At 31.3% G+C, this 19,628-nt stretch overlaps 1 protein-coding gene across 1 annotated transcript; it reads left to right on the top strand.

Moving 5' to 3' along the window:
- Nucleotides 1-54: 54 nt before the first annotated feature.
- On the top strand, nucleotides 55-18,507 carry LOC134714524 (DNA-directed RNA polymerase III subunit RPC3-like). Its single transcript, XM_063575827.1, has 15 exons — nucleotides 55-244; nucleotides 5,084-5,345; nucleotides 5,957-6,100; nucleotides 6,807-6,889; nucleotides 7,503-7,607; nucleotides 8,199-8,291; nucleotides 9,001-9,081; nucleotides 9,559-9,610; nucleotides 10,835-10,895; nucleotides 11,627-11,693; nucleotides 13,136-13,219; nucleotides 14,222-14,323; nucleotides 14,799-14,848; nucleotides 15,413-15,562; nucleotides 18,381-18,507. The coding sequence occupies exons 1-15, from the start codon at nucleotides 98-100 to the stop codon at nucleotides 18,490-18,492; spliced, it is 1,593 nt and encodes a 530-aa protein (XP_063431897.1). The 5' UTR covers nucleotides 55-97; the 3' UTR covers nucleotides 18,493-18,507.
- Nucleotides 18,508-19,628: the final 1,121 nt, after the last annotated feature.

Genomic DNA, 19,628 nt, shown 5'->3' with positions numbered 1-19,628 from the left:
ACCTTCTTTGTTTTTGGAGTTCTCGGATCTTTTCCACACTTCTCTGTTTAACTGGAATCTCTTTTGACTTTACCTACCAATTGAATGACGAAACAGCATGTCACATAATAAAAGTAACCTATGCAAAAGCATATTAAAAGATAATTTTGGAGAAGTAGCAGAAGCAGTTGGATGTCATCTATTGAAGGATAATATCTGTGCACTTAGATACCTTGCATTAAAGAGCAAATTTTCACTAGAACAGGTGCATAACTGATCTAAATAAACTATAAATTTTTATAAACATGATAATTATAAAAAAAAAAAATGATTTTTAAACATGATAAAAAAAGATGTGGTAAAACAAAATTATTTTATGCTAAACAGCAACAAACAATAACCAGTGAATTATAGGATCCTGTCTTCGGTAAGGTCCGTTTGCCCTGATTCACTGACACAAATATGACAATAATATGCCGGCAATGGAAAATGTAGATTATAGCCATCAGTCAAGTGATGGTTTATTTAATAAAGAAGAAGTCAGAAAATTGTTACTAAATCTGAATATAACAAAATCACCAGGACCAGATAGAGTCCATCCAAAACTACTATTTGAATTAGCTTCTGTTGTCGACAAACCGTTAAGTATGATTTTCAACAGCTCATTTGTAAATGGGGAGGTACCTGAGGATTGGAAGATCGCCATAATAACTGCTTTATTTAAGAAGGGAGATAAGAAATCAGCTTCAAACTACCGTCCAGTTAGTCTCACCAGCATTCTATGTAAAATTATGGAGAAACTTATCCGAAAGAGAATAATTGATCACATGGATAGACAGAATTTATTTAGCAATCAACAGTTTGGCTTCATGGGTGGTAGATCAACTTCACTTCAGTTGCTAAAAGTCCTAGACAAATGGACAAAGGTACTTGACAAAGGAGGTATATTACACTCTATCTATATGGACTTCATGAAAGCGTTTGACAAGGTGCCACATATGAGACTACTACTTAAGATTAAACACTATGGTATAAGTGAGCAAACTACAAACTGGATAAAAAGTTTCCTCAGTAATAGACAACAGTGCGTACAGGTCAATGGGTCGAGATCAAGTTGGAGGAACGTAACCAGTGGAATTCCGCAAGGTTCTGTATTGGGACCAATTTTGTTCGTTCTTTTTATTAATGACTTGCCAAACAATGTTATATCCGATGTATTCATGTTTGCAGACGATACCAAACTATTTAGAGAAATAGTCGATCAGAGCGATCAAAACCTTATTCAGGAAGACCTCGACATCCTATTTGATTGGAGCGAAACTTGGCTACTGAAATTCCACCCAGACAAGTGTAAGGTTCTACCGATTAGTGGAAGGAATACAATACATGAACAACCAAACTACACTATGAAAAAGTATGAAGGCGGACGCACTTACCTTGAAAATGTGGAATCAGAAAAGGATATTGGTGTAACTATTGACACAAATCTGACATTTGCAAAACATATATCCAAAACCAAGTCAATAAAGCTAACCAGATCGTAGGCCTTACTCGCCGTTCCTTTGTCCACCTAGACAATCGTACATTTACCTTATTATTCAAGGCACTTGTAAGACCGAATCTGGAGTACACAAACAGTATATGGTCACCCTACAGGAAGGCTGACATTACTAGTATTGAGAATGTGCAAAAGAGAGCGACCAAAATGCTGCCTACAATGAGAGACTTACCATACGAAGACCGCTTACGAAAACTCAAGCTTCCAACCCTACGTTTCCGCCGCTTGCGAGGTGACATGATAGAGAGGTACAAATTATTGACCGGGTTATATGACACTAGAGTCACAAGTGGTCTGCTAGAGATGCACAACACAACAAACACAACAAGAGGCCACTCGAAGAAACTTATGAAACATCGAAGTCGTCTGGATCTCAGGAAGTACTTTTTCACCAACAGAGTAGTAGATATATGGAACAGCCTCCCTGAAGAAGTTATTTCAGCAAAAACTTTAAACACTTTCAAAAACAGATTAGATAAATTTTGGGCCAACCAACCATTAATGTATGCTTTTGAAGCAGAATACGAAATTCTATCTGAAAGTGAGAAACGAACAATTAAATATAACGATGAAGTAGAGCAGAATATATTGGTACAACAGTGCCAGCGTTCTGAAGATCCATAGGTATCCATAGGTAAATCGACACACTGGGTACAGTTTTCGACAATCGATTGAATAGACAGTTTACAAAAATTTCTATCTATTGTATACAAGGCTGTAGGAAGAGGAGGTGCGTCTGGTGCGCTAGCACCCCCTCTTTCAAAAAAAAAAACAATGAAAAAAATATTTTCAGGCATGTATGAGCAGTTGTCCTCCACGCTGACGGATTACCGTGAAATCTCTCTGTCACAAAATAGGACACCTATGATACAGTTTGAGAGATCATCTTTAGTATGTTGTTTATGGGCCAGCTGAAGGACGCTTCCGGGTGCGGGAATGTCTCGCTGCATTGAAGACCTATGGGTGGCCTTTTCCTGTTGTCTGTTCTATGGTCGGGTTGATGTTTCTTTAACAAATTCCCCATTTTCATTCTCAACTTTATTATCTATAAAATCGGCAAATTACATTAGATCTGCCAACTCTTTGCAATCTATGCAAAGAAATATGTATGGTAGTCTTGTAGTAAAGATTCTCCTAATCTCAAAATCATTTATTGGGGTCAAGGAATTGTATATTTAAAAGGAATGGAAACATGGCTCCAGATCAATGGGGATACCCACAGAGCACCCGTAGAGGCATAATCCATGTCTGACTCGTTATATATAGAATCATGACGGAGGTCCATTTTCTGTCATATATATAAATCGATCATTTAAATGCACAGGGTCATCTTGCTTGAAAAGATATAAAGGAGAGAAAAGCCCAAAAATTAATAATAAATGACTATTCTGTGAAACGGCAAGGACTCAGAAATCATTTTAATGTCTCATTGAACATATGTTTGTAATATTTTTCATGCAAAATTCTTATTATTATAGACCTCGGTTTTGAAACTTGATTAAGTTCCATCCGGATTGCAAAACAAAAAATACAGTGTTTTGATTTTTTTCTCAAAGCTCGACAACTGAAGTGCAATACAAAATAGTTGATATCATTATGAAGCTGAAACCTTATACTTAAGCATTAAAAAAGTCACCTCAAATTAAAAAAAAAAATATGTATATGTATGTTTTTTATAACTAAATGGATAGTTTTCATTTTACAACTTATGTACAAATACTTTTTTCTGAGGAAAATTCTTTAATTTGTCCACATTTAGAAGAGGTTTACTAATAATCGCTGACATATTTTGCGTATGCATAGTGACTTGAGCGTAACCAAACTTGGACGTAACCATTGAGTTGATTTTTGGTAATCAATCGTGATCAATCATATTGATCATTACTATCGAGTGTTTGTATTTCGTATAGAGTTGATTGAGTTGATATTATATAATCAATCGTATCTATCGTAACGATCTATGGTTTGTACTTTTTAGTAAGTTGATAGAATTGAAAACTGGTTATCAATCGTATCAATCGATGTTTTAAAGTCAATTGTTATTGTATCAATCGATTGTCGAATACTGTACCTTAATGCACATATCATCTCACCTCCTAAAGGAGTTATCATCCGAATTAGCGCCTGCTCTTGCACACATCTTTCAACTATCAATTAATGTAGGACAAGTCCCAGATGACTGGCGCATGGCACACATGTGTTTTAGTCATCTTTGCTAGCCTAGCGTTACAAATTACAATCCACTCACCTCCTCTCTTGTCTGAAGAGGAGGGAAGTGGATTGTGAACCTTGGCTAGTGAAGATGGTGGTATAGTCATGATAGTAGTCTCAGAGTATAATAATAAATGAATTTTGTACTGAAATCCTTTTCATGATTAACAATTTGTACATCATTGCTTTTATTAATTAGCTGACCATGCTGACTAGTTCTTTTTAATTTCTTAAGCATATTTTAAAACTTATCTTCTCCTATTTATTTCAAATGTGCATCTCCTATATACAGATATATCGTTGTATACACACAAAAAAAGTGTTTTCTGTTGTCCTTAATTACATGACTTATTATATTTTAGAAAAAAAATCATGGCAATACCTACTTTTGGGCAAAGTATAAGAAAACTCTACCTGAGGAAATATATCTCAAAGATCCACTTCAAATAGTAATATCAATTCAAAGCACATATTGGGGACTTGGTGGTTGAGTGGTCTAAAGACTTTAACTACTGTAATCACTAGCCAGTCAATGTGTTGTGAGTTTTGAGGTGCACTCAACTCCAATCTTAATTGACTACGATCATCAGCTTTGCTTTCAAAGCTCATGGGTTTTTTTCTAAAAAATGTAGCCTCCTCCTCCAATCATTTGCCAATAAAAATTAAATAGACCCCCACAAAATTAAAAAGGTGTTCTTTATAGTTTAAACACAGAAAATCAAATCAAAGCCATAGGCGGATCCAGGGGGGGCCTGGGGCCCTTTTTTGTGGGAAAAAATTGGTTGATTATATAGGGAATTACTGAAGCATGACTGGAGTGGGCCCCTTAGGTCAGTCATAGGGCCCTCCTTAGGAAAAGTTATGGATTTGCCACTGAAAGCACATAAAAACTATAATAACAAAACCACAGAAGATACAGTACAGATCTGAGAGTACCCACAGTGTCTGAAAGCTTGTTCAAAGACAAAGATAACTAACATGACTAATAATAATCATAAGTCTCAGACTTAAAAATCAATCAGTACACATTCAATATTCAATCCATGGATTAAGTGTTTTTAGAACCGTGTTACCAATCAAAGAAGAGCATGGCCTTGTTTGTTTTATTTTTATTTTTTGGAAGAAATTGAACAAGGTACGAGCAGTTTTACTCTACAAAAAAAATAATTGTTAAGGAATAACAGAACATTCATGAAACCATATACATGAATAACATGATATAAGTTTTACACCTGAGCAACAATAGTGCGATATACTTGAGTTAAGGAACTTCATGGATAGCATTTTGAAGCAATTTAAGTTTTTCCTTTTTTATCATGTTTTTTTATTTTGTAGACAAAGAAAGTTTTGTGTGTACTTCTGCAACATAATATTTGTGATTACACAACAGACAGTAAAGGAACTCTAGAATATTTGATAGATTCTGAAATCATATTAAGGAGGATTAGATTTCCAAATTATATATACTGTGCTAAGACATTATATGGGGATGCGGCAGAACTTGTTGCGGAGGAGATTTTACAGAATGGACAGATGTTAATGACACAAGTTGTAAAAAATGTTACTAATAAATTAAATGAAGCCCTAACTAATGCTGGTAGGTACTCTGTGGATAAAGGTTTCTAAATAATAATGTTTTAAGAATAATTCATTTTCTTAACAATGTTATTTTTAAGATAAAAAATTGCTTTATTTTTAAATGAAGTAGCTAGAGCAGTTTATTCAAATATGAATACTGCTTTGAACATGTTGAACAACATGTTGTATTAGTCTATAAAGTTGATCTGGATTTTTTATGTGCTATTTCATAAACGTACCAGTATGGCTTTATAACATCTATATACAATGATATACATACATGTAGGAATGCATGTCACCTCACCTGGCCACTTTGGTCGATTGGAACAGGGATCAAAACCAGGATCTCTAACACTTGATTGTGGAGCACCAAACTACAAGACCAACAATGCAGTTGATAATATGAATGAGAAAATTATTCAATTCTTAAAAAAAATATCAATTTTATACAATTTTTGTGGAAATTTTTATCTAAATCCATGAAATCTGTTCATTTACTTTTAAAATATAAATACTTGAACCTTTTCATTTACTTTGTTGTGAGATGAACCTATCCAGCAAAAATAGAAGGATGATAAATGACTTGATGCATTTAACTAAAATACCTTGTTTATTGTGTATATTTAATAGGTCATCCAGAAATAGCCAGCTCATTTGTTCAGGAAAAGTTTAACTGTCTGGTCAATACACATTTCTTGCAGAGATGTAAAAATAGGACAAATACTAGCAATGTTGAAGATGTCGCTGATGATTTATACAAAATACCTGTCACAGGTTTGTGTAGAACTTTATTCAATACCCTTCACAAGTTTGTAAATAGATATTAGAAGATGTGGTATAAGTGTCAATGAGACAATTCTCCATCCAAGACACAATTTATAATTTAAGTAAACCATAATAGGTCAAAGTATTTCAACACAGACCCTTGGCTCCCATCAAACAGCAAACAATAAAGGGGCCCAAAAATGACTAGTTTAAAACCATTCTAACAGGAAAATTAATGGTCTAAGCTATATAAAAATGAGAAACCAGAAACACCTTTAAATATGAACCCCATCAACAAACGACAAACACTGACCATAAGCAATATAAGGCTGTATTTAATAACTGTTACCTGAATTTCTTCCTGATAACTTCCTAATGATATTCCTTAATATTCTATATGTCATTTTTCAAATGTTTTTAGGATCTAATAACTTAGAAAGGGTTTATTCCATGAAAGAAATATCATGAGGAAAAAGCACAATAAAAGATCAGCTATATATATATAATCATTGATCTTTGATTCAAATAGGCTGTTTTTATTTTTATGTCCTTTGATATTTAAACTGTTTTAAGAGACACATAAGAAGATAGTTAAAGTTATCAAATTTAACATGGTATGTCTTTTAAAAAAAACATAGTTCGCAGCACTTAAAAATTCATGTGTATTTCATTCTATTTGTTTGATTTAATTGTTTCACGGATGTAATTTGTGTAGGTAGTCGAAAAAGAAAACACTCTACTGACAATAATCCAGTATCATTGAAAAAAAGAAGAATTCTTGATTCACCAGAAAAAGAGGTAAATTAATTGTCTGAAATAATCATAAGATGTATTATATGATATTGACACACTGTTTCATAATCAAGATAAAGATGATAATGAAATACACAAAAAAACATAACAAAAATACATCTTAATCATTTACATGTGACTTTATGAGAAATAAGATATTTATCAATAAAACTGAACCCAGCAACAAAATGTTCAGTCAAGAGTCAGTATCCAGTAGCTAGTGTGCTTTATTTATGAAAAAAATATTCTTGAATATGTTATTTAAATTGTAATTTTACTTGTACTGGAAAAAATTTGAACATGGTATTAGTAGTTTACATTAATCCAATCCCAAAAAATCTTAGGGTTTTTATGGAATGATATTTTGTTTTAGGGGAAGGGTGTCTTTGTTGTTTTTTGTTTTTTTCAAATCAGTATTTGATATAAGAATCTTGTAGTATAATTTTCGAAGTGAACATTCTTTCTTCAGTAAAACTAATAATAATAGGTTAAGTAATGATTATCTTGCATTCATAAGTTAGTTGGCCTGGAAAAAAATTATCGACAAAGAAAATTTTAATCATTTATTTGTACCGAAATATGGTATGTATTCTCAGTTTTAATTTTCCTTTTCATTAAGGAACCTGATGATGCCGGAATCTACTGGAAAGCTAACTTTGACAGGTTCCATCAGTACATGAGAGATCAATTAATGATAACTGCTATAGCCAGTAAGATAGATAAGGTAAGTACCAGTCATACTTTTGAAGTTCCAGTAATACACACATTATCAATTCTTGATGGCTGCTTTAAATATATATAAAAGATACTAGTAGACAGATGTCTTAAAATTATATTTAATAAAGAGTTATACTGATTAAACAGATTTAAGTTGGATCTGTACTAAAAAAAAAAATATCAGGGCAACAGATGGTATCTGATCTGTAAAAAAATAGATAAAACCTTCATCATATCAAAAATTAGCTGTATCTTGAAGGATTGTACATATCCAGCAAAAAAGAATAAACAAGAAAAATCAGGTGTAAATTGGAACATAGAGGAAAATAACAAAAGAAAACTCTTGAATGTTATATAAATATATATATATATACAGTGAAACCTGATTAAACCAAACCATGGATTAACTGGAAACCTGTCCAATCCAATCTAATTCTGAAGACCAATCATATCGCATTTTATGCATTGTGAACCTGATGAAACGGAATACCTGCCAAAACCGACCCAAATCTCAAGTCCTGAAAGGGTTTCGATTTAGTCAGGTTTTACTGTATATCCATTAGATAAATATTTATTTAATGTCTTATTTTTTTCACAGAAGGCTGGCGAAGTATTAAGAACTTTGCTTCGTGTCTGTGAATTAAAGTCTGACCCATACAGTACAGTTACAAATGCTGTAACATTAACTGAGGTAAGAAAGTTTAAGATAAACGAGGTTAAAAAGTAGAGCCTCCCTTCTTGATTGTCACCTTGCAATCAGGTTTTGTTATAAGCGCTCTCTTGTGTACCACTCTTGTCAGATTTTTTTCAAGCTTAAATCATAGGCTTATACATGTTATTTCAGCTATGTCTTGGTCAAGTTTGAAAATCAGTGCTGATCGATTATTTTTTTTAAATAGTTATGCCCCTTGGAAACGTTATTTATATGAAAAAATATGCATCGTAAGCACTCTCAGTTGTCCAATCCATGTACAATTTTTGTGAAGCTGATATCATAGGTTTATATTGGCAATGGAGATTTTGATAATCAGTGCAAATTTATAAAATTGAGAAAGGAAATGGTGAATATGTCAAAGCGACAACCACCCGACCATATAGCAGACAACAGCCGTGGGCAACCAATGGGTCTTCAATGTAGCGAGAATTCCCGCACCCGTAGGTGTCCTTCAGCTGGCCCCTAAAAATATGCATAATAGTACAGTGATAATGGACGTCATACTAAACTCCTAATTATACACAAGAAACTAAAATTTAAAATCATACAAGACTAACAAAGGCCAGAGGCTCCTGACTTGGGACAGGCGCAAAATTATAATATTTTAAAAGAGTAGGAAATTGCCTTATGAGTGCTCATATGTTTACAATTTGTATATTTACTAACCTATTTACAATCTATTTAGATATTTAATGCATTACCAAAGGACTTTGGACTTACAAGAAAGTTACTACAGATATATTTGTCTATGATAAGTGAAGATTCAGTAAGTAAACTCGAAACAATATACTGTGGATTCTTTAAATTTGTGGATTGAGAAAACATAGCATTTTCATAAACATTTGATTTTGTGGTCTTGCAAAAGTTTATATAAACTGACATAAATTTGCACTTAGCGTATCATTTGAATGTGTAGACTCATGAAATCGTCAACTTGAATTCAATTATTAATTTTAGGATAAATGACAAGTTTCTTTTCACAAAAGTATTTTCAATAACTAAAGATTCTTAATTAGTTAATTAATTATAAAACATTCAAACAGAGTAAATTTCTTCTTTTCGGGATTGATATCTTTTGAAGATTCAAGTTAAAAAGGAAAACATGTGAATTCAAGTTTTCCTGAAAGCTAGTTTTTAAAGAAATGTAAAAACTGAATGTAAATTCATGTTGTATTGTTTATTACTTGATCATGCAACCAGTTACATAATTATAAATTATTGTTGATGTACTTATATTTTGTAGACATGTTTTGTGAGTAAAGTCGATGAAAGTGGCGGAGGCATGTATGTTGTCAGTATCCTTTATACATATTATCATCATGATGACGACTTGAAAAAAGGATTTAAACAATTATTTAATGATTGCAAATTTTTCAGTTGAGTTAGCAACCAAATTTACTTGATTTTTTCTGTTCAACATTTTATAACATTCATTGTATGTCTATTTTTCAAAGTCTTTGATTTTTGATTTTGAAAAATAGATAAAAAAAAAATAGTTAAGGGAAAGGGCACTGCTGATTGGTTTGTGATGAAAAGGTAAAAGGTTTGATATCTCCAGTAAACAGATTGTAAGTTTTTCATGAAGATTTCTGACAGAATCCCATCTGATTTTATTATACAACATATATACATACATGTCAAGTTCTGCAATTAGACAAAGTTATGTCTCGATTTGTAGATAATGCAAACTCATTAAAATTTGTCTCTGAATTCCAAATGGCTTTGAACTGTAGTCATTCTGGCTCTAAAGACAAGACAAATCAAAATCAGAGATCTTTATGGAAATTTCATAGTTTGTTTGGAGATAGCTGATTCCAAATCTCAATCTGAAACCATTTTACATGTATTTTAAAACCCATTAAGTAAATGCATTGCTGGTGTACATATAGGAAATTAAAGAGTTAAAAAAGATTATTGCTTCAATGAATTGCTGATCTTGGCATAGACATCCAATCAATATGATGTGAACAAGGACATAATTGAGGGTAAAAATGGGGTACCCCACATGGTGAAAGATAGTAAAATTAATGTTAACAATAAACATTTTTACTGCCAAACAAACTTCAAACCTAAGGGAATATTTTAACGTGAAAAGTAGCTAAAAGTCTAAAACAGAATTTGAAAAACAAGGAAATAGGAGGGCCAAAAACAGGCCCTATCGTACCTAGTTCTTTATTTTGAACATGTATGAATTGATTAAATCAGCATTTATTTTATAACATTTGAGTTGCGTCTGATAGAAATAGACCTTATCAATATCTTTTAACATATTTCAAGTTGAAAAAATCTCTATTGAAAGTCTGTAACTGTTTCACAATTAAGCTGTTAAAGAAAAAGAAAATTAACCGACCAAAATTCATTTTTAATTGTGCATTGAATTTGAAGTGTTCCAAAATCAATCAAATTTATGTACATCTATACATGCACTCACATAAGGTTGATTTCCATTCAAGGTATTGCATATAATGATAGATTGGTCATATGAAACAAAGCATAGTATTAATCCTTAACAGAATCAGATATATATAAAGCACTAACACAAATAGCTACCTCTCATTTGGAATCAGTTGTATTAGAGAGGTAAGTTAAAAATAGAAAGGGAAGATACCTAGGGGGCATTGAAAATCATATGTCCAATAAAAACAGACATAGCAGAACAAAAAATATTAAAAGAACAAAAAGACAAACAAAATGAACATACATAATATAGAAAACTATCTAAAACTATATACTTTTGAATAAAAAGACATATGATATGAAAATGGTATTAGACCTTATATCTAAAGTACTCTAATAGATATTGCATTTGTTGCATATGCGTTTAACTTTTTTTCCTCAAATAGAAGTCTCTAGCAAAAAAATATGACATTTAAATAAGTGTTTTCAAATAGAAAAATTGCTGAATTTTTCATTCCCATACTTGAAACTTAAGTTTGCCTCACCGAAATGTTATAAATTTTATACACAATGCTAACTACCACAAACCATATTAAGTTTGAAATTAGGTGGATTCTAGAGTTAAGCTCCATTTCAAAAAGAAAAGCAGATTTAAAACAAAAAAATCCATTCTCTTAACTCAAGTTTGTGTCAACAAAATTTGATGAAACTTCACAAAACATTGCTTATTACCACAAAACTTAAACATGTTTGTGTAGGGTTACTTTTACTGTTTAAGAGATATGTCCCTTAATAAAATTTTAATGTTATATGCAAGAGGGTGCATCAATGGATACATTCTCCATTATATTTGTATTAATCACAGTTCTTAAGCTTCATTTAAATTTAAAATGTATTTATTACTTCTTTTTCAGATTTGGATCAAAATGTCTAAGAATATTTAGAGTGCTATTGTTGAAAAAGCATGTAGAACAGAAGCAGGTAAATGTACTTTAAAAAAGTGAAATGTGAAATTTTGAAGAGCAAAACCTGGTTGCAACTTGTTATTTTCATGTTTTTTCTAGTAAGTGATTCTGGTTTTCCTAAATTATAAAATTTAGGCAAAGGTCAATTGAGTTTCATACATCTTTGCTAGCTAATTGTATATAATATATAGGTTCATACCTAATCTCTTTCACCCTTTTCAGATTAAGTAAGAATTTGTGATCCATGAGGTATTGGAAAGTAGAAGGATTGATCATAACCTTTGACTAGCGAAGATGAGTTTTCCATGATTATTTCAATCACATTCTTTTCTTTGTAAAAAAAAATATTTATTGGTAATTTATTTTTATGATTAATAGCAAACTAAGATTGTTCAATTAATATGCAAAATTTCTCATTACTTGGCATACGTTGTCCGTCCTCGTTAACTTTTACAAAAATCTTCTCCTCTGAAACTACTGGGCCAAATTTAACCAAACAGTGATATTGTTTGCCTAAAATTTCAGCCGAAATTCTGCCTTTTCCCGTAGAGAAAATTCCCAATTACTAAAAAAAATGGCTTAAAATTCCTCAAGTAAGATTTACAAATAAGTCAGCACAATGAAAATGGTCAGTTGACCCCTTAAGGAGTTATTGCCCTTTATAGTACATTTTTCATAAATCATAATAATCATTTACAAAAATCTTCTTCTCTGAAACTGCTAGTCCAAATTAAACCAAACTTGACCACAATCATCATTGGGGTATCTAGTTTGAAAAATGTGTCAGGTGACTCAGTCAACCAACCAAGATGGCTGCCATGGCTGAAAATAGAAGATAGGGGTAAAATGCAGTTTTTGGTTGATATCTCAAAAACTAAAGCATTTAGAGCAAATTTAACAGTGGTAAAATTGTTCATCAACAAAGATCTATCTGCCCTGAAATTTTAGATGAATTGAAAAACCTGTTGTTAGGTTGCTGCCCCTGACTTGGTCATTTTTGAAAATAAGGAAATTTTGCCTTTTTGGGTTATTATCTTGATTATTATTATAGATAGAGATAAACTGTAACAAGCAAAAATGTGCAGCAAAGTAAGACCTAAAAATAAGTCAACATGACCAAAATGGTCAATTGACCCCTCAGGAGTTATTGTGCTTTATAGTCAATTTATAACAATTTTCATAAAATTTGTAAATTTTTACTAAGATTTTCAACTGTACCTACTGGGCCAAGTTCATTATAGACAGATATAATTGTAACCACAAGAATGTTCAGTAAAGTAGATCTACAAGCAGATCACCATCACCAAAACACAATTTTGTCTTGAATCCATCTGTGTCCTTTGTTTAATATTCACATAGACCAAGGTGAGCTACACAGGCCCGTTAGAGCCTCTAGTTTATATATCTCATTACTAGTGCCCCTTTAATGTACATAAATAGATTTCTTTTTAATTTTAGATTGAAGATTTTGCAATGATCTCAGCAAAAGAAGCTAAGGAGCTGTTGTATAATATGTTTTCCCAGAAATTTATAACCACATCAGTAAGTTTGAAAAATAGGAAGCTATTAGTATTAGAAATATAGATAACTGTCTATAAACTTAACTCTGTGTAAAGAAGAAAATGCTGAAGTTGAACTATTTTATTGCAACATTAGACATAAATGAGGAGTCTTTTATCAACTGATTATATCATGGGTCAATCTCAATATAAATTAAATGGGCCTCAAAAGTGAGGAAAACATATTTTTTTTAAAGAAATCGCTTCTCCACGTTTTTTGGCATACTGCTATCTGAAAAGATTGACTGAGCTGAAAAATGAGAGTTGTTTTAAAATGCAAATGACAGACCATACAGTAAAGAACTGAAAGGGCTGAATTTACGCACATTTTAGTTGGGCGTATATTGGAATTAATCAAATTGTCAATCCATATCATGAATTTTGCAATGATGAAATTTTACATTGTCTTAATTGGGCCTTTTATAGCTGACTATTTGGTATGGGCTTTGCTCATTGTTGAAGGCCTTACCGTGACCTATAGTTGTTAATGTCTGTGTCATGTTGGTCTTGTGGACAGTTGTCTCATTGGCAATCATACCACATCTTCTTTTTTATATTTGATCCATGTGAATTTAGTTTGACTTAAAATACGGTAGTTGAACTTATATATAAGGCTTGCCATAAAATACTGTAAATTTAGAAATTATTGCCTGCATTTATTATTGCGAATTTATCATATTAGACTTAAATGCGATTTTAAGTTTTGCGATATTGAGAAAAATCCTCATCAATTCATCTAAAAAAAATTCAAATTGCGAGTTTAAATTATTTCGATTATAACCCTGATGCATTCTTCACATTTTTAGAAAAAAATATTGCAATAATGTCTGAATTTACAGTACATAGTTTTATATACAATTGCCTGAAAGAATTATACAAGAAACTGCAACAGTATTTGAGATTTCTGAAATTTCAAATAATTTAATACATTGACATTTTATATAAAAAAATATCTTGTTGCAATTAATGTAATGTTTACTTTCAGGAGATAGCCAAAACCCCAGATCATGCTCCTTCTAGAACATTCTATCTGTTTAAAGTAGATATACATAAACTGGCTCAGCATGTATTAGAAAGATCTTATAAGGTAAGTAAATAAGATAGGAGTTAATTGTTCAAAATTATTTCTTATGTGTTAGCTCACATAAAAGGCCAATAGGCCAAGTGAGATTTTTGCATCACTTGGCATATATTTTTGGCAAATACCCCTTGTAAGTATGATATATTTATATAAAAATACAGAAGGTTATCCAATCATTTTGCCATTGAAAATTAAACAATATTTTCAAACAGATTTAAATTTGTGACTTATGTTTTTGTGTCAGAAACCTATTATGTTCTAAATATTTAATTACAATCCAAATTCAGACTTGTATCAAGGGCATTTATTGTGTCCATTTTTGCCCCAACTGTGTAGGGTTGGACTTCTTCAGTCTTATCCAGCTGAAATCGGTGAAGCAATATATTAATACTTACGTTTAAACTATCAAGGGTAAAAATATTGCAGTTACCATTTTAAATTAAGTGTTTTATTTGAAGTAAATGTTTTAATTTTTTTACAGGCAATGTATAATGCAACATTACGAAAAGATAATGAGTTGACAGAACATAGGTTAGTTTATCATGTTAAAATAGATCTTTATAAAGACATAGCAAATATTTCCTTTATTTATTTCAACATTATGAATGTTACTCTTAAATACACCACAAGTCAAAGAAACTAGTAGTGACCATTGCAGATTGATTTTACTTAGAATGGTCAAAGATAATCAGCATCTTTTGCATTTAAAGTGAAATTAGGACGAGAAAAAAACCCTTAAATATTTAGATATTTTTTTTCAGATTCTGATGTACATGTAAAAAAAATTAATACTTTGTGTCAAAACAACAAACAATAATTTTTTGGATATTATTAAGACTTGTTTTTTACACGTTGGTGTTGAAAAAATTTCCCCACACTGTTTGATAAAAAAGATTTAAAGATGAATGCAATTAAGATAAAGCTCCTTACTCAAATTTTTGTAAATGTTTTATCTTTCCTGGTTAAAGGTAGACCATTAGTTGAAATGTTCAACAAAACAGATATTTCAATTTAAATGGTATGCAAATTTTTGTTTTAACCCAAAAACTTATAATGTACACAATTTACCCTTTAACCTTCAACATACATTTACAGGCGGTTGCTAGATAAACAAGAGAGGGTAGATGCAATAGTTGCCTCCATTGAGCAGGCAGGAGGGGACGATACACAGAAAGATGAAATAGAACAGACCATAACACCCACAGAAAGGGATCAGATTGACACAGTTAAAAGGACAGTTCAAATGTAGGCATATAGTATTACCACATTAGAATATACACTATCAGATATTTAAAACTAGGAAAAGAAGAAGCTAATGCTTTATTCTGTGTTGCAGTTTTCCTGCCTCTATTCTGTGTATAAAAAAATATCTTATATTACTACAAGTAAGGTGTTGAAAAAAGCAGTCTTTATGTAGGTATCTAATACTCATAACTGTCAAATATAGTTTTAATAATTAAACTCTATATTTTGATAGACCTATTTGCTGAATACTTAGATATTTTGCCTTTTTATTTTAAACATTACATATATATAGGAATAAGTTATTTTTATACGACTGCAAAATTTAAAAAAAAAATTGTCGTATATTGCTATCACGTTGGCGTCGTCGGCGTCGTCCGAATACTTTTAGTTTTCGCACTCTAACTTTAGTAAAAGTGAATAGAAATCTATGAAATTTTAACCCAAGGTTTATGACCACAAAAGGAAGGTTGGTATTGATTTGGGGAGTTTTGGTCCCAACATTTTAGGAATTAGGGGCCAAAAAGGGCCCAAATAAGCATTTTCTTGGTTTTCGCACTATAACTTTAGTTTAAGTTAATAGAAATCTATGAAATTTTGACACAAGGTTTATGACCACAAAAGAAAGGTTGGGATTGATTTTGGGAGTTTTGGTTTCAACAGTTTAGGAATTAGGGGCCAAAAAAGGGCCCAAATAAGCATTATTCTTGGTTTTCGCACAATAACTTTAGTTTAAGTATATAGAAATCAATGAAATTTTGACACAATGTTTATGACCACAAAAGGAAGGTTGGTATTGATTTTGGGAGTTTAGGTCCCAACAGTTTAGGAATTAGGGGCCAAAAAGGGACCCAAATAAACATTTTTCTTGGCTTTCGCACCATTACTTTAGTATAAGTAAATAGAAATCTATGAAATTTAAACACAAGGTTTATGACCATAAAAGGAAGGTTGGTATTGATTATGGGAGTTTTGGTCCCGACAGTTTAGGAATAAGGGGCCCAAAGTGTCCAAAATTAAACTTTGTTTGATTTCATCAAAATTGAATAATGGGGGTTCTTTGATATGTCGAATCTAACTGTGTATGTAGATTCTTAACTTTTGGTCCTGTTTTCAAATTGGTCTACATTAAGGTCCAAAGGGTCCAAAATTAAATTTAGTTTGATTTTGACAAAAAATGAATGGGTTGGGTTCTTTGATATGCTGAATCTAAAAATGTACTCAGATTCTTGATTATTGGCCCAGTTTTCAAGTTGGTCCAAATCGAGGTCCAAAAATTAAACTTTGTTTGATTTCATCAAAAATTGAATAAATGGGGTTCTTTGATATGCCAAATCTAACTGTGTATGTAAATTTTTCATTTTTGGTCCTGTTTTCAAATTGGTCTACGTTAAAGTCCAAAGGGTCCAAAATTAAACTTAGTTTGATTTTAACAAAAATTGAAAACTTGGGGTTCTTTGATATGCTGAATATAAACATGTACTTAGATTTTTGATTATGGGCCCAGTTTTCAAGTTGGTCCAAATCAGGATCTAAAATTATTATATTAAGTATTGTGCAATAGCAAGTCTTTTCAATTGCACAGTTTTGCGCAATGGCAAGAAATATTGTGAAATAGTAAAAAAAATTTTAATTAGAGTTATCTTTCTTTGTCCAGAATAGTAAGCAAGAAATATCTAATTGCACAATATTGTGCAATAGCAAGATTTTTTTTTGATTGGAGTTATCTTTCTTTGTCCAGAATCAACTTAAATCTTTGTTATATACAATATACAATGTATATTCACTTTTTACTACCAACTGATAAATTAAAATAATCTTTACTATTCAGTGATGACAAGCAGTTTTTTTACATCTTAATATTTTATGATGTATTTAAATGAGTAGTTATTGTTGCAAACTCCATTAGAAATTTTAATTGAGATTAGTTTTGGAATAAACTTAGGGAAAGGGGGATGTGATTAAAAAAATTGGGTTCAATTTTTCTCATTTGAAATTTCATAAATAAAAAGAAAATTTCTTCAAACATTTTTTTGAGAGGATTAATATTCAACAGCATAGTGAATTGCTCTAAGAGAAAACAAAAAAATTAAGTTTATTAGAACACATTCATTCTGTGTCAGAAACCTATGCTGTGTCAACTATTTAATCACAATCCAAATTTAGAGCTGAATCCAGCTTGAATGTTGTGTCCATACTTGCCCCAACCGTTCAGGGTTCAACCTCTGCGGTCGTATAAAGCTACGCCCTGCGGAGCATCTGGTTTTGTCTATAATTCCAATTTTCAAGAACTCCACTTCTAGCTATTTTGCCTTTTCCACCTTGTTTGTCCTTTTGCTTGTAAGTTAGTTGATTTAGGAAACAATATTAAAAAAAATAGAGTGTCTAGATAGGGTATACAGAATAGGGAATATTGGCCCTAAAAATAAATAAAAAGGGAAAATGAGCAAGAAAAATACATTATAGAGAAACATAGAGTGTTAAAGTGTGAAGAATAACTGTGTAAATTATTCTGAATATATTCTTAATACTGAAATCAACCATGTACAGAATACAGAAATCACCAAATTACATGAAAAATTAATAGTACAATTATTTTCACTAGAATTTGACAGACTAAAGTGTTATTTTAAAGATCATGAAAAGTATCCTATAAATTAAAAGAATCTAACATTCTGGACCCCCACATCCAAACCCTTATTACTCTCACAGAGGGGTGACATTAAACGGTTTAAGATAAGTTATTCTAGTATTAACTCTTTTTTATTCAGATAATTATTTGTAAATAACATTCACATATTTTTTTATTTTATTTTTTCAGGTTGGAAACCAGTGAGATACAGATTGACGATACTATGTTTGTATTAGAAATGTACTTATTTTATGCCAATCAAGACAGACTTTTAAAATGTACACAGAAGAAGAAAAAATAAATATATTATCTGCTTTGTATTTGATTTTAAAGAAAGAACACACCATAACTTGTTCGAACTTGTTCCAATTCTTTCCTAAGGCACCAGCCTCAAAACAGAAAGTGGACAGACAAACTACTAAATATATACACACTGACATATAGTTCCCAATTAATTCTATGAAACAACCCTACCTTGGAAGCATGAAAGTACTAGTAGTAAAAGTACTTGTAATGAAATGAGCATGGATTTTTTACTATTCATAAAAATGAATAAAAAAAAAAGATACTATCATTCGTGAAAATGAATTAAAAAAAAGATACGAAGGCATTTTCAACAAAACCCTGTTTTGTCAAAAATCAAATTAATCACAGTAATGCAAACCAAGCTACGATGGAAATATCACAAAATGTGAGACATTCCGATGCTAATCTGGCAGCATCTATGGCAATATAAACTATTTGTATTAAGCTTTAAGTATCTGCAGGGAAATGGGCTTGATAATTCATATTTTGTATACATTTTAATTTTCTCATAATATAGATGGTGTATGCCCTTCACCATTTGGCATGTCTGCCTCTTCTGTCATTGATCTCATATTTATATGGTTTAATGACTTCATGATAAAACTATATACTTGATAGTGTGATCCTGTCAATTACAATTACCATTACTACCGTAATAGGTCAACTTTATTTTGTTGATAAATTCAAATGTTGTAAAGTTATATATATATTTCAGTCTGCGCTTACTTCATTTAGTCTAAAAATTCTTAAGAAGGGATATAGTTAAGATACTGTTGTCAGGTCATTAAAAATTGCATATTTTGGCGTTAATATTGATTCACTTATAGGATCTTTACATCAGAACTACACACATTTATTCAAAAACCAGTTGTTGGCATGACATGGGTTACGTTCTTCTCATATATGTTATGATGGTATGATACTAAACCTCTAACGGGAAGGATTGTGCCTGATATTCATATGATGAAATCATAATATTTCAATCAGTTTAATTGAAGTCTGGAGCTGGCATGTCAGTTAACTGCTAGTAGTCTGTTGTTATTTATGTATAATTGTCAATTTGTTTATTTTCTTTGGTTACATCTTCTGACATCAGACTCGAACTTCTCTTGAATTGAATTTTAAATGTAC

The sequence above is a fragment of the Mytilus trossulus genome, chromosome 4 (assembly GCF_036588685.1).
Source record: "Mytilus trossulus isolate FHL-02 chromosome 4, PNRI_Mtr1.1.1.hap1, whole genome shotgun sequence".
Classification (NCBI taxonomy): domain Eukaryota; kingdom Metazoa; phylum Mollusca; class Bivalvia; order Mytilida; family Mytilidae; genus Mytilus; species Mytilus trossulus.
Note: the sequence above shows the minus strand (reverse complement) of the source record. Positions and strands in the feature narration are given on the sequence as shown.